Raw genomic sequence first — 17,011 nt, forward strand, 5'->3', positions numbered from 1 at the left:
CGTCACGCAGTAAGTAGGATGAGTTTGACTCGTTTATATTATCGAGTTCTCTGTTTTTTAAATTTTTATGGACTATTGCATTCTTTATTTTTCTATCTTTTCTTATCGTTTGTCTCCGCTAATTTTGTTGTATCGTCTTAAAACTTGTTCCTTTAACGCGAATTCATTATATATATTAATAAAGAAAGCAAGTTAATCTTCGATATTAATAAAAAATGAATCCGTTGATCGATAATTCTATAAATTAAACCAAATTCGATAAATTCGACGGTAAATTGTAATAATTCATGATAATTCTCAGCTACTAATTTATACTCTTCAAAACTCGTGAAACTCAATGTTCGGAAACAATTCGACTCGAGCATCTTTTCCCTTGAAACGTAGCCGTTTCTCTATGCCACGGCTGCGTTCCCAAAATATTTCATTGTGGAACGAACGAACATAGGCGAACCGTGACAACGTAAGTAGGTGCACCTTAACTCGTTCCCCCGTTTGAGAAACGACTTCCGAATAATGCCGTGATCGGCCAACAGATAGGGGACATCCGAACAAGTCGCGGTGGCAAGGGCGAGCTTACAAGTACGCCGTTCTAGAATTACACCGTAAATAATGAATCAGGACGATCGATGGCGATACCAATCCATCTGCACGAGCCGCCACGATTACTTATTAACATTTGTCCCACATTGCGATCTGGGTCAATCAGGCAAGTTTCATCCCTTCGTGGCGCGATCGTAATCCTTACGAGGATATTGCATACATATGTACAATAATGTGCATGTGTACGCGTGTTAACACCTTTGCGTATCGATTTTACCACGTAGGCTTCGGCGTGTACTATCTTGGACAAATCTTAACTTTCAATTGACGTCGATGTCGGCAGATTTAATGACAAGGCTCATGACGAGGAGTAGTCCGGAATAAAGGGCCATACTGGAATATTTATAACTATTGTTACGGTGTACTTATATAATATCTTCTTTGTTATTCATACCTATAGAATATATTAAGAAAGCTTAGTTAAAAAGCTTGGTATATATAGAGTCTATAAACACTGTACGTATGTACGTGTATGCATGTATGCTCTACAAGTTCAAATGTTAAGGTACCTCCGATATTTATTCTACTTTCTTACATAACCAAATTTCTTTCAACGAACAATAGCAATTGTTGAATGATAAAGCAATATCGAGGGTGTCGAGATCATCGCGACGTACTGAATAGAGAATAGCTATCCCACTGGTTGCTTAACTTTCCGTTTATCTCATTAAATAATACAAAATACAGGTGTTGAATAACATGGATGCAGGAAATTTTACATAATTCTCAAGCATAGAATATTATTTGACGTCATTCGCATAATAAATACACCGACGTCAAGATAACTTTTCGTGGTTCGCAAGCAAAGGAGCAAGTTAATAATACGTACGAGAGAAACGAAATGTTGGTGTTAGTCCACTGAGGTATCTTGAATTATCAATAATCCTACGCGGATGTAATTATATACATCGTCGTTCATTCTAAATGGATAAAACATCATATTGATTCCTCTAAGAGAATATCCCGGATAGATTATAGATTTAACAAGTAAGCGAAATTATAGTTATTCTTTGGTTTTAATCGATAATTTTCGAGTTTCCTGGAATATTGCCTTTTATCGTTCGAGCAACGTGTACCTACTCGAACAAATGCACTGCCTTTAGGATGGTATAATGAGTTTCGATAGAAAATTGGAAATTGCATTTACTAAATATAATAATCTCGTATTGCACCTATATAAAAATGAGAACTGCATGTTAAGAATAATCATTTGAAATGGAGATTAAAAGAAAATTCCAAATAAATGTCGTGAAATTTCTGAACTACCTTTGTAATACCAAATTTCATATCTTTTTCTAATTATCAAGATGTATCTTGATAATAAAGATTTGTCGCAAATTCGATGGAAGAATCTTTGAATCGAGGAAATTAAGCCTAGGATCATTGTTTGTCTGTCTAAGTCGTAACACCGTCAAGGAAATCTGAGAATTCGTAAATGGAAGCGTCTGTTCCTGATTGGCAAAGTTTCCTCGTTATTTGGATAATGTAATATGACTTGTATGCAAGCCACGTAACATGCGCTTTGGGTAAACTTACATAATTGTTGTGAACGGCTAAGGAACCGAGAGAAAAGTCGACCAGCTCGAAGACGGAATTTTAATTCGTTCATTCGTCGCATCGAAGAAAACAGAAGTTATTAAAGGAAACACAGAGACTATTTCATTACACAAGATGATTATGCTTCTGTTCGATAAATATTATTTGTTTATAATTAGAAAACGAAATTTACGTATGGTGAATTTACGAAAATATTTTTCTTTTTATTATAAGCAAAAGATTATGTGTTTAGTGTCTATCGTGAAACCTTTAAGTTGAATAAATTACTTTGAAGAATGTTATATCTTATTTCACAATACGGTGACATTATACGTGTTGTTTTTTTTTTTATGAAAAAAATTATTAACTTGCATTTGAATTTTAATAATAAATTAATAGAATAATTTATAATTTTACTCACCTAGTAAAGACAAGGCACAGTAACGTAGCACTAAGGATCATAAGTTGCTGACTTAAAGCTGATTGGGACTTTTGCATAGCTCTGTGTAGATCGTTCTGAAACACGAGTATCGATGATAACGAGATGAAGATGAACAATTTAATACTAAGTAGTATATGTCAATTACTTACGAACATATTCTGCAATGAATGCTTTGCCAACCAGCAGTTTAGGAATACCGGGATGAATAGATTTCGCATTGGTGGATAAAGTAGCTAAAAATATAATTAATAATTTGCTACTAACATTACTGCGTAATAATTTACTGTAAATAACTAAATATCCTTTAATATAATTATTACCAAAAGGCTCTCCTGTACAATCGTACTAACATTACGAGCAAAATTATATCGGTATTAATAAATTTTTATATATAGCAGTAACAAAATTGGTAATGAAACAAAAATTTTATAGTGATTTTTAATCGTCTTGTTCAACATAAAATCATAAAATTATAAAATTATTTGTCCAACAGAAGTACGTAGTCCACGCTCGGTACAATTCGCTAATATTATTAGTTAATAAATTATCATGAGAGAGGGCCTAGACATTAAACTAATTTTAATTTGTATTTATGTATCATTTGTAAACAGAATAATTTTTGTGGAAAGCTAATTTAAGAAACGAAAGACTCATCTCGTATACATTCCATCGAATATATATATTTGCAAACGCAACTGTAAATGCACGCAAGAATAATGAGTTTGCCCATTGTTCTCGCTTCTCTACCATCGAAGAACAAACATGCTTCGAAGCGACAGCAATTAGCGTCCATCACTGTTTTCTCCAGATACTTCATACATCCATGTAACATTTCTTTGGAAGAAAGGAAGCGAGATTATGTAAGAAATTTCGTTGATGACGAATACAAATTTCGAAATAAAAAATGTACGATTTGAAAAGTTTGTAATCTCAAATAAGGATATTATATCCTAAATTTTCAAATTATAAATATGCTAAAATATGAAATGAAATAGAATTGGTAATTTTCACACTTGGTGAATTGAATTAAAATTACATAAAAATGTGATTAATGTTTAGATACGTGATTAATTAGAAAGTTCGTGAGCTATTGGCATCAGCTCATAAGTTAATTGAAGCTTATGGACTGCCAGTTAGGTGATCATAATCGTAAATGATCATTAACGTAAAAGGGAAAAGAAGTTCTCATGATAGACTTTTTAAAAATAAAACTCGTTAAAAAAAAAAGTATAAGCCACGCTCGAAAGTCACGAATAGCTTGTCATGTGATGTAAATGCTGACCTAAAAAATGAAACTGTACTTATTTTTACGTTATTTTAATGTTGTTCAGAATGCAGCAAAAACAAAACATAATTGTATATCGAGAGTCTTCATCTTCTTAATCTACTATCGAATTAAGTGAAATGTTCCATATAGACAGCATTTCATTTTGTTCGAATCTCCATGTACATGTACGGAAAACAGTCAACAAAAATTGTACAATATATAATAATTTTAAAATTAATTCATAATTTTTCATTTCGCAATATATAGTTTGATATTAAACCCGTTATTTAATTTATCTCGCACGGTGTTTTTTGCAGAACAAATTTTTAATTTCAATTTTCAAATTTTAAAGGAAATTTTATATTAAAACTCGACGTACAGAAACTAATTAAAACAATAATTTTATAAATTCACCCGTACGACAAAATTTATAATTATTTTAATATTAAAAGATTGTCAAAATCGTTAACTGATACAGTCAATAATTCGGTTATGTCTTTAACATGTATACATTGTAGAAAATATCACGTATCAGAGACATCATTTTGTAAAATTTCTATTGTAAAATGGCTATTGTATGGCTATTGTTAACGAGTTACATTTTTTCTTAAAACAAGACTTATTTACCTTCCATAGAACAAATATTTTACGAGTGATTATAGTTATAAGGAGCGATGACTTGGGATTTACTGGACTTGCTGAAATGTCACCGAGGTGACACAATACTAACGAGTCTAAGCCAATTAAATTCCGTTCTGTTCAATCCTCTGATGTTGTTAAATCCTGTTCGCTTTCAAATCAGGGTTGGTCCCAATAGGGCACAGATCGATACACCAAGATCGAATCTAATGTATCCTACACGTTGAAGAGATATTATTAAATTAATACTACCAAATTCCTCCAATTGTGATTAAGAATTTTCAATGTATTAAAAATTAATATTTCTGCGGCCATTAAACATGGTCGTTAATTTATTCGATTAAAATTGCGAATGTATTAGTAGTCAGAAATTTGTTAAATATCGACTCACTTTTTCTAGAGCTCTGGAATCAGTAAGAGCAATAGCATACTAGAGGCTAGGCTCCCTTCCTTTACCTTCTTTCCCTATTTTCTTCTTTTCCCATCTATCATTAAATAATTACATTATAAAGTATGAAATTTCTATTTTCTTTTTTTTTTTTTTTTAGTTATTTAAGCGACGCGAAAGTCCAAGGATCGAAAAAATTACTTGTCGCAATTTTTCTATGTGGTTCTCAATTGTTATAAACTTTTAGTTTCACATATGTAGTTCGGAGAAAAGCGTGCATGTATATATTTGTATTGACATCGACATTGTACATCTAATCGATGCAAAGCAACAAGTTCTTTACTCTTTCGGTATAATAGCTCGTTAACATAACCACGGCTGATCGGCTATATATCGTGGTTCGAGATTCGATCAATAAAACTCCATTAGAATCTTTTGATATTGCGTGCAGAAGGAACGTAAAACAGGTAGATTTTTATGGTTTTCTCGGTGGAATGGAATTCAGAAGGAATCACACGGTTGATATAATTCGTTTTATTGTCTGCCGCAGGCTCCAAACACCCGAGAAACCTTTTCCTTTCTCTTTCTTATCAAGCCGCGTCTTAATAAACCGTTTCATGGCTTTATGTACTTCTGTCTCAACGCTTGGAAAATGTAATGGGCGAATTGTTCAGCTATTCTTACGATATTTTCTTTACATTCGTGAAATGTCTGTGAAATACGATTTCATTTTCTTGTTTCCTTGTAATTTTGTTTCTGCTTCATTTAATATCTTTTAGAGAAGCAATGTATCGTTGATTCTATACGTTATTAAACTCTATCGACAAGAAGTAAATAAAAAAAACATTATATTATTTTATTTATTTATTTATTTATTTTTTACTTAGTCCGTGCCTTCCAGCTTTGGATGAGTTTTCGGTTTTACATTTTTTTTTATCTATCACGCTTTTTATATTGTCTCATTCTTATGGCGTTATCACCTTATTGTATATCTATCTAACTAAACTCTAAACTCTTTTCCTTGTCTATATCTATCTAAACTCTTTTCTTATGTATCCATCTCAAGCACTATATTAAAAAATAATATAAAAATGTACGTATTACTATCTTATATCTAACATAAAGTATACAAAGCAAAAGGATGTGTTAAATTGTTAACAAGTTATGTGTAGAAAATATAGAGATTGAATGACTCACCGTGATGGTGAACGGAATGGTGTTGACTAGTTCCAGGATGAAGTGGAAAGAGAGAAGCTGCTGCCAGATGTTTCCCTGTGAACATGACGAAGACAGCTCAAAAAACCCAGCGACAATTTAAAGAAAAATACAAGGTGCGGTGGAACGTTCCATGAACAACATCGAACAGCCGTCCTGCATTTTCTGTCCACTATCCTTCTATAGTAATTGTAATATACGTGCGTGCGCGGGCCTTGTCAATGTTTCCCACAATGTTACTTTAAATCAACAGGTGCCTAGTTAATTACCGAAAACCAATTTAATTCTGTCTCCGGGTAAACTCGCATAAGTAAATATTAATTAAACCATCCTACAATAATCGCATGGTTTTGTTTAGCAAAATTATTCGAAATACAGTATCGACGGATTTATACTTCGAAATACTTCGCGACCGGATACATTAGGTTTATGTATCGGCGAATTGTTGATGGAAATCAAGTCGAAAGCTTAAAAGAAGATATAAACGATATAGAAAATATATAAAGATATAAAACAATTAGTGAAAATTTTTAATTTTCAAATAGTCAAAATTTTCAAATGTATTAGGTTGTCCGAAAAGTGTCTTTCTTGTCTATTACAACGACGCATTTCTATACAAAACATGAAACCTAATCTGTCAAACGTTGTGATCTTTATCCTGATAGAATAAAATGGATCATACGTAATTTGATCAAATAATATAAAACGGAAAATGTAGCGCATCCATTATTTCCTTATAAAACGAAAGAAACTTTTCCGACGACCTAATATTTCATTCGTCTATTATTTTATTTAAAAGTTACGTTTAAGTTATAATATAGCATGGACGCAAAATTTGTATTATTCTATTATTCTTTTCTTATTTTTCCTTTTCCATTCATTTTCGAAAAGTTGTATCGAAACTAAATTTGTAAATATTATAGGATTAAATTGCTAAAGACAACTACAATTTGATTAAGTATTCAATGAATCTGTCTGAAAGCGTTCTAATACCATGTTTAATTGAAACAAACGACACGTTCATTTCGACGTGAAATCCATAAATCACTGTGGCACATCTCCGCGTACATACATCTTTTAACGTGACCTGTCAACGTATATCTGGTCGTACGTAGAACACTGATCTGCAAGAGAACATATCCTATACAATTTCAAGCCAAATAGTCATTTGGCTAACAGAGATGAATCAACATTTTAGCTTTCACTGAGTTTGAAAAAGCTCGAAGAAATATTCAAATAATATACACGTCTAGTTTGATGGATAAATTCCAATAACAGTTTGAAGATTTTTTAAAATTCAATAAACGATTAATTTAAATCTAATTATTGAAACAACGTTGACAAATTTTGCAGTTTAGATAATCATAATCTAATAAAACGATTTATTTAAACAACTTTATTTTTATATCAATCAAAACTCGATAAATTACTTAACGTACAATCTTTAGAACTTATAAAATTTCTCAATTAAATTTTTATACTTTAATTTAATTAAAAATAAAATAATAAAATAATTCGATAAAATCTTAATTCCTGTGCTTAGTTAAGAATTACTAAATACAAAATGGTATTTAATAAACGTTGCTCGTTAATATCTTTTCTGCAACTAAAAGAAAAGATAAAATCCGCACGGTATTATAAAATTTACTGCTGTTTTGCTGTCGTAAAGCTCCAAATTGAAACAATTTAATACAAAATACGATTCGCGTCAGACTTTATGCTCGTTGTGACACGCTAGTTGGAAATTTCCGTGTAAACCAAGAATTTTACTCAAATGTAAGACTCTAAGCAAATGCAGGCTATCAAACTGTGTATAATTTAACATTCTTATCTTATTGTAGGATGAATGTGTGTTTCTACAACTTTGTTGAATTTATTAAATAGCTAAATATCCTCAGAAAGTATTAATAAGCGTAAAGAAAACTGGTCGTTGACTATTTCGAGCTTGACGATATGAGCAAATATGGATTGTTTAAAGATGTTAAGTAGAATTTTTTCACGAAACTTCTTCGTTACGAGCATACAAAAATTATATACTTGTCTGATGAAGAATTTTGGTAAGAATTTTTCCTTCGCATATTATATTTCTTTTTGTAAATTTCACAAACGAAGATATAAGGAATATATTTGGTTAAAGATTATTTAATAAATAAATCTGACGCGCGAATAAATTTTGTTTCGTTTATTTATATAAATTACAAATTATACGATAGATCCATTAATGATTTTATTCGTCGAATGAAGAAATTTTACCAAGTTCCTTTCCTTTTTTGAATAATCTAATTAACATCGTATCGTTAACGTGGAATCATAATACTCGTACGTTAGTATAGTTTTGCTTAATAAATCTTGCGTGAAAGAATATTTTCTAATTTTGAAGTTTTTCTAATATTCTTTTGTTTTTGTTATTCACATTTGATACCGCCGAACTCAAAAATATGAAAAATTCCAAAAACAAAAATACGATGTACGAAGAATTAACTAATTAACATCGTATCGTTAACGTGGAATAATAACACACATGCGTTAGTATAGTTTCGCCTAATAAATCTTGCGTGAAATAATATTTTCTAATTTTGAAGTTTTCCTAATATTCTTTTTTTTTTTTTGTTATTCACATTTAATACCGCTGAACTTGAAAATATGCAAAATTCCAAAAACAAAAATACGATGTACGAAGAATGTTTCGATACCAAACGTTATTGTTATTGTTCAAGTATTATTTTTAGTCTCTTTTTCGAAGGTATCGTTACAAAATTTCAGATACGGTCAAAATTTGTTTTTCTTTTCTTGACTTATAGCAGCATCTACTTTCTTGGAACAATAGGGATCAAAGAAACAATCAAGAACGATGGGCTGCGTATATCTTTGAGATTTGTGAGGAAGCAGCAATTTTATCGCGACAGAGATCTCTTGATACTCCCTTACGAGCGATATTACGTTTGAAGAAGCTTGAAAACACGATCTTCTCGAGACGTTCGTGCAACAACGGACTCCTTTATGCATTACAGCTTTCTACGTGTAATCTAGAGACTGTTTAATTCGTGGCTTGAAAATCGGAATACGAGGAGATTGATGGTTTCATTGACGTACATCATTCGTCTGTAATTTGTAATTCAATAATAAGTAGTGAATAAAAATTATGATACAGATTGAATTTTTTAATCGTTTTATCAAATATAACTTTTAAGTGTACAGTTGAAACATATTTTGATCTATTATTGTTAAACAATTACACAATAAGAATAAATAATAAGAAATACATAATAAAAGACTACTTTTTCTTTTTAAGAACAGAAGATTTCAATTATATAAGAGACAATAATAATTGTATAAGTAGAAATAGGAAATAGGAATAAAGATTCTACACAAATGTTTCACGAACAGAAATTGATATAATAAATATTTGCAATGTATTTTTCACAAAATATGGGATTCGAGGGGAGGTTAGTGATTTAGTTGAAAGTGATTCAGTGGGCTGTATTTTTTCTAGATATCTATAGTTCTATTTGCATCTCATCTATTGGTAAAAGTACTAGTAAAGAGTAATACAAATTTTAGGTGTAGATATAAATAAAGAAGGTCTAAATGTAGGTAGAAAAAAAATTCGATCGCATCTCATCCATAAGAAAACTGATAAATGAAAATGGAAATTTTAAATGTAGAAACAGATAAAGAAAATCTAAATGTAGGTATAAATAAAAAGCCAAGAGACAGTAAAAAATTAAAGTTTGGTAGATATAAATAAACATTAATTTCCGTTCGCAATCAACGACCTTCGGATAAAATTGGAACGAAATAGCTAAGTCTGGAGTGTCTACGAACTAAATCAGCAGCTTTCTCGAAAGCTCATCAAAGCTTTAAAAATCTAGCAGCGGTGCTCTCACACGATAACTGGATCAACCTTTCCTGCAGGATTTCGCAATTATTAATATCCCCGGAGATTTACGAACAGCAGGCGAATGCAATTTTCACGGTAGAAAAATGTCTATCGCGCGACGAAAGCAGTATCTTTCTTAAGGCTGCTGCCCTAAACCATAAACATCCTATTAAACGTTGTTGCGGAGATGTAACATTCTTTCGAGAAGAGTGCGTCAAGGGATCTGAGATGAAAATCGTGTCGAAAATATTTTTCAAAGATTTACAGTCTACAGTCGCCGAAGTTTTAACAAAGTAAAATTTATCGAAAACAATGGACAGATTTTTGAACAGGAATTCCGATTTCGTTTCTAATTTGGTCTTTTCTGCAGTTCATACACTGTTCTTTTAACAATTGTAGTTAGGTGTGTAAATGGAAAGAGATTGGCGAATATTAAGGATTTGGGGCAGTTTTTGTTAATTGGTAATTTTATAAAAATACTCGTTGACCTTAATTTTGTTTCTTTTTTTTCTATTTTAACAACGAATAAGTGTATCTAAAACAATGAACAATGTGTGAACAAATTGGGTTTATAATTTAAAATAAGTTGCATTTACATTTTGTTACTTATATTTTTGGATATTTCGTGAATAATTTTATAAAACGACCTTTTAATTTCTATTCGTATCGATTCGCAAACGTTCTATTAAATTTTTATATAGAATAATTTCTAGACAATAATATAGGTGACATCGGAATCATTTATTTGTCAATTAAACTGGATACTAATTTATACGAAATTTTTGGAATTTTTCCAAGTACGAAATGAATTACTAGATATATATACATTTAAGCTCGTGTTTCACATCATATTCTTAGCATTAAAGGGCAAATTTATTCGAACATCTGTTTTCTTATATCCATTTCTTAAATTACTTTTATCCAACTGATGATCTAAGACTCTTAGTGACTAAACGAAGAAGATACGAACACGTATCGTTTCTCAAAACGGTAAGCCACTCAACCATCATTAGCCTTAAGCTGACGTGGAAATCCCCTCGATGAGACGGACCAAATACACAATTACCAATCGTGTTCGTGAACGAATGTACGTGAACAAAATACAACGTTTGCGTATATGTTCTGGAGTATTCGCGTGTGTCGAATGATATCCGAGCATTCGCTGTCACTTGGAGTATCGAGACCTTGCGCACGCCCTCCTTCGCAATTCCGAGGTAGAATCGAAAGCCGTGGAACTGTGTGGTTCTCGGTAATCCTATTTTCTGACGGACTGTTTCGGTTAACTCGACAATCCGTCATACGAGAGATCGCTCGTCGATTTCCAGCATGTCGACACTGTTTGAGAACTTTTCAAGCAGATTGTCCTCGAGCGAGGTGTAACGATCACACGAAAGTGGTTTGTTGAAAGGTACAATCTTGTGTATGCGCACTGCTCGTTTCTTTTTACAGAGGCAGATACAAAGTTCGAATGTATGCAAATGCATTGTGCCGGAGGACACGGAAGGATACGAATAGTTGTATTGTAGAGTATTAAGAAAAAGCATTTCCTTAGAATATTTCATGGGGATGAATGCAGGAGATTGCATATTAGATTTTCAAATGTTTACCTTATAATTATTTGAAATTGACGAAATAATTCTTACGTAAGTCAGAGAATTCGATTTGTCTTCTGGTCAATTTGGTTTAGGATCTTCAAATTACGTTTGAATTATCGAAAATAATTTCTAGTTGGATATATTTATGCATCAAACTTAACTTAATTTACTTCGTAATTGTTAACCGAAATACAGATTTTGAAACCACTCGATCTTTATATCGTTCCAGATCACAGAAACTATATCTTTAGGTCCTATATTATAGAAAACGAAGAAAGAGAAGCTTTTCATAATGCAATTATTTGAATTTATGAGCGAACATTCCCTATTCATACGCTCACCACTCTAAATATAATTGTAGAATAGAAGTATAATATCGACGCGACACTCGTTTAACTGTTCAAACTACAATAACTTCGTGATTTAAAATCGCCGCGTCAGTCCATAAAACGGACAATATTAAAAAGAAACGGCGGCTAACAGGGATGACAAGTAGTATCGGCGAAACGCTCCCATAGAGGGTGGAACATACGTAAGAGAATAAATCCGAAACTGTGACAATAACATCCGGTGGTAACAATAATAACTGCGATAACAATAATAATAGTAACGTAACAACACCGACTATATCTTTAATGACGTCGCTAAACCATGAAAATAATGGAAGACAACAGTATATGGAACAAACAAGAGAAAAGTGGATAGAAAAAGAACAACCTACGTAGACTACTAAAAAAAAAAGATCGTTTTCCCATTCTCGTAATCGACGATTTTCTGTATGGTATCAGAGTTTCATAGAACTCTATAGGAATGTGTTTTGGAATTTTATAACCGGAATGCGTATAGGTAGCAGCAGCTCGATCATCGCGTTTTACATGATATCAACGTAGCGTTATCGAGTTTGTCGGTTGTTAGAACGTGACGAATCGGGTCGCCGGAATGTTCGATTAGCGAATAGCGTGCTACCACCGATCGGCGACCGCAACACATCGTTAGAGATGTTATCGAGGATCCTGCACGTGCAAAGGCAACCGGATTGTTACAATCCAACACCAGCGGTGAACGATAATTTCACGGGCCTCGATGACAGTAACTGCGTTTTATGAGTTTCTTTGTAATTTCTAAATGACTTTCGTAATCGACTCGCTTCCGCTTTGTGTCTTCACACGGCGAAGTTGTGAAGTTTACGAATAAATTTCGATGTGGTTTATGATGTGTTGGATTATCCAAAAAATTAGTAACGATTTCATGATTAATGTGTTTCGTCTGATATTAGAGTAAGTTGGGATTATTTGTTGAATTTCACACGAGATAAACAAAAGCATCGATGTCAATTATCGAAGAATTAGAATTAAATAAATTGTAAAATTGATTAACGAGAAAGAAATTCGAAATTGGGCCTCGTATATCAACGAAGGGTAGACGAAGAATGTCGAATGCTAAGTGTGACGTACAATTCCATCCTATTCGTTATTTTAGGTATAACGTAGATCCACTATCATTTAAAGTAGACCTCCACCTATCGGAAGGAGATTTTAGTCATTGTTTGATTAAACAAATTACTGCCGATTGAATTTACTTGTCTGAAAGTAAACTACTATTATTATACGTCATAATATTCCTTGAATATCACCAAAGGCATATATATATGAATTCCATAATCTAATGACAGTTGAATAGAATCATACTTGGTATCATTTTCATTAGAAGAGCCTTTGATCTCTAAGAGAATCTCCTGAAAGGTTTCACTATTTTCATTTCTGTGACACGTTAGTAGCTGAATGGTCAACCAAGAACGTTTCTCCATGCAAGTAATTCTAGAAATTGGTTATGATTATTCCACGACATTTAAACAAGCAGAAGTACAAGATACAACAGTTTAGTAGACACTGTTAGACGTTATGTTTGACCGATAGTCATGACTTTGGCAGAAATTTGTATATTAAATTTGCAGTTTAGAGTAGAACAGACGTACTTACATAAAAGTAAATGGTATCGCGGAATCGGTTGAAAGTTGAGAAAAGGCGATAAAAAAAGAAATTAAATAGTATAACAAAGTTCAAACTCTTATTGCTGTAATCTTTCTTCTGACGTAACGATCCGTGCAATCCAGATATACAGAATGGAATTTTCTCTCTTTATTACTAAAATTATACTTTGTGCTTCTTGGTGCTTTGCATATGCAGTTAAAAAAGAAATGTTTTTATTTTACGTTTTTCACTAATAATATGGCTCTGAACTTTTAACTTACTATCATACAGTTAATATTCTTTGTATATAATTTATTTCTCTTTATACTTTAGACTCTTACTATATATTCTCTTATCTATATTATCCATCTTTTTGAACAAATAGGCATCGGTATAAATAAGATTTCTCAAGCAATTTCGCGGAAGGAATCGCGGAAGAAACGAGGACTCGCCTCCTTTGTTAACACGTTCGTCGCCCAGCGTGATTCGGCTGTTTCCTGCGGGGCCCAAATCCGACCGCCGGTACGCAGAATGTAAATTGAGCGACAACCAGGAATTCATCGTTTATTGCCTTCGATTCATTGTTTATCCCCTTCGAAATATTATAAATAAAAGATTATTTATTTCTGAAACGGAGAAAGCGATAAGCTTTCCAGTTAGAGTATTCCGAGGGATGGCAGATATCTCAGATCTTTCGTTTAGTCGAGAAGCATACCTGTGAGACGTACATCGGTGATTTCTTCCTCCTCAGAATGTTCAGTAAACAGCGTGAAAATATATTTGAAAGTGAGGAGAATAGCGATGACGGAGTCTATAACTATTGTTCGAAGTGCTCAAAATCATCCCAAATGTGTTTGGAATGTTTTAACGAATACCATGTGATATAGAATAATGTAATATATTATCCAGAATATAAATTAATAAAAAGCATGGTATAATGTGTTTTTAATATTTTTATGTTGTATATCCTATATATGATATCGTATATTTAATTAACTCGAACAATAAGAGCCACAGGGCTCCCACGGAAGTATACCCGTCGCATAGATATCTGCAACGTGACGACGAACGTGTTAAGAAAGAAAGAATTAATTTTGTAAATGTATCGTGACAGTTATGAAATAGATCATAACGAAACAAGTCTTCTGTCTTTAATCGTACAGGAAGTACATTAAACCGACACTAATTGCGTGACACATTATATATATTTTTTATTTCTTCGAGTCCTAAAGCAAACCTTCAAACTTTCGAACCTAATTTAAATCTAACCCAGATCTTACTAGCCTTAGCTCGCATAACTCTAAATATCTCCCTACAAATACCTGTGTATTAAACAATATCCTTTTGGAAAATGAATATCTCATATAAATTATAAATAGTGTTATGCCATAAATTTGGAAGGCAAAGTATGTTATATGTCTAATTCGAATCACATCGGACCGCGAAAAATCAACGAAGCGATCGTTATAGAATAAAAATATTCGATTTCTTAAACGTCCTTTTTCGACAAAAGTGCTCGCAGCCAGAAATGAAATTGGAATTTAGGTATAACTACTCAAGTCGAACTTCCATGCGTTCGTAAGTCTTCTACAGATTTCCCGCTTTACTTTTGAAGCGAAATAAGGAAAAACTTTTGAATAGAAGCCGACGTGTTTTGTGACTACCGTCAAGTCGAGCCGAAGTTTGCAAAATTTTGTATTGCACCAGTGAAATTGCATTGGTTTTATATTTCTCGAGGATCGTGCCTAAACTTTCAGTGCAGGATGTTTATAACTCGATCGAGTCTGACAGGCTAGAAACCAGAAAAATCGTTTTCACACTAATATTTATCTATTTATTATATGATAGCTCGTTATCGATTTGTCGAGTTGAGAAATAATCAGGACGAAATTGCAGAACGACGAGAAGGCTGAGCGACAAGCAGGAAGGTGTTAAAATTTCGTGCTCGAAAACTCGAATACGTAAAAGAACAAAAATCACATCAATTTTTTATTACAAATATATCTATCACGAGTATAATCTAAATAACACGTACAGTCAGTCAAAAAAATCTATGTGTATTCATTGAATTGTGCGTGTCCGATTCATCGAGAGAAACGGAGAATCAATTTTTTACAGCAGAAATCACGATCATTTCATCAACGGCTAAATTAAATCTGTCTTGTACTTTAAATTAAATCTGATGTATCTTGTTTCTAACATGTGTTATTTCTTTTTATTTATTTTCTTTTAAACACACGGCTCCATTCAATTAACGTAAAATTTGATACTAAAAACATTGGCAGAACTGTCTTCGCTGTGATATTTCAAATTCAATAGATGTATGTAGACACCGTAAACTTTTGTGACCGACTATACATACATACACATAAATATACAATAAATCACAATGATCATTATAGCAAAGTAGAAATTTTAAAAGCGAAACACATAATCAGTCAGGAAGTGATCCTTACGGGTGGAGAGAAAATTTCGTTGTCTGAACGGAATGTTCTCGAGAGCAACGAAAAGGAAACGCAAGAGGACTTCAGACGGCTAAATTGAATTTTTCTTATTACGCGTAAAATAAAAGCGAGCTTCTTAGGAATGTTTCGTCAGAATACGTATAAAGAATCAAATATTTCGCGCTTGCCGCAAAATCTCTCCTTCCTAGGAAGCGTTTTTAGTTACCGAACAAAGAGGAGAGCTCTTTGTGAATTTTCCTGGCTCGCTACAGTAAAAAAAAAAAAAAAAAAAATTATAATCCGTGGCAAAGTAGGAAAAAGCTACCCTCTATAAAGCCAGTAAATTGGTTGGAAAAGCTTCTAGCTAGTCAGCCAACTGGCATCTCTAACTTTCTGACTCTCGGTTACATACACCACGCTATTCAATGCCAGTCAGCGCGAACCTTCGACTTCCGTTTTATTTAGCCTAATTCGTTCAGCCAGCAGCGGAACGGTTGGCGATTGGACCAGCGTACACCGAGTACCATGCATAAGCAAACAATGAAAAGAGAGAAAAACATAGAGAGGAAAACGACCAAGAGAGATATACGAAAGCCAGACGTGCAAAATAACTCGCTGCTTTATCGTCGCACAGAAAAAGTCGCAAGGAAAATGGAATTCATCGGCGGATGTCCTGTGGACAAATGTAATTCTACAGATGGCATCCGATCGATTAGGTTCTAAATGGTACCTTGTCGAATGAAATCTGTTAATGTATTTATTTGAGCATCTTCTGTGAAAATTTGTTATTAGGATTTAATATATGAAAAATTGAGCTAAGTGTTTGGTCATGTTGATGTAGGTACCATGTTTTGAAATATTTGCAATTTGATTTAAAAGTCTACTTTCATATTACATATATTTTAGATAAGGTAATTGTTCTTGCCAACTCTCAAGATATAGTATCAGAATTATTTGATAAAAATGAGTGATTCTATTTAAAGTATAGAAGATACTATAATTTTTATCGGTAATTTTCTAATCCGAGTATTCAAC

At 32.7% G+C, this 17,011-nt stretch overlaps 1 protein-coding gene across 1 annotated transcript in view; it reads right to left on the reverse strand.

Moving 5' to 3' along the window:
• Window positions 1–17,011, reverse strand: part of Slo2 (slowpoke 2) — a 183,071-nt gene that overhangs the window by 22,471 nt on the left and 143,589 nt on the right. Inside the window, exons 5-7 of the mRNA XM_072022537.1 lie at window positions 6,070–6,144; window positions 2,728–2,811; window positions 2,558–2,652 (exon numbers count right to left, since the gene is read on the reverse strand). Of these exons, the coding sequence (XP_071878638.1) occupies window positions 2,558–2,652; window positions 2,728–2,811; window positions 6,070–6,144 (254 nt within the window). The remainder of the gene's footprint in view (window positions 1–2,557; window positions 2,653–2,727; window positions 2,812–6,069; window positions 6,145–17,011) is intronic.

Source organism: Bombus fervidus, chromosome 1, assembly GCF_041682495.2.
Source record: "Bombus fervidus isolate BK054 chromosome 1, iyBomFerv1, whole genome shotgun sequence".
Taxonomy (NCBI): Eukaryota; Metazoa; Arthropoda; class Insecta; order Hymenoptera; family Apidae; genus Bombus; species Bombus fervidus.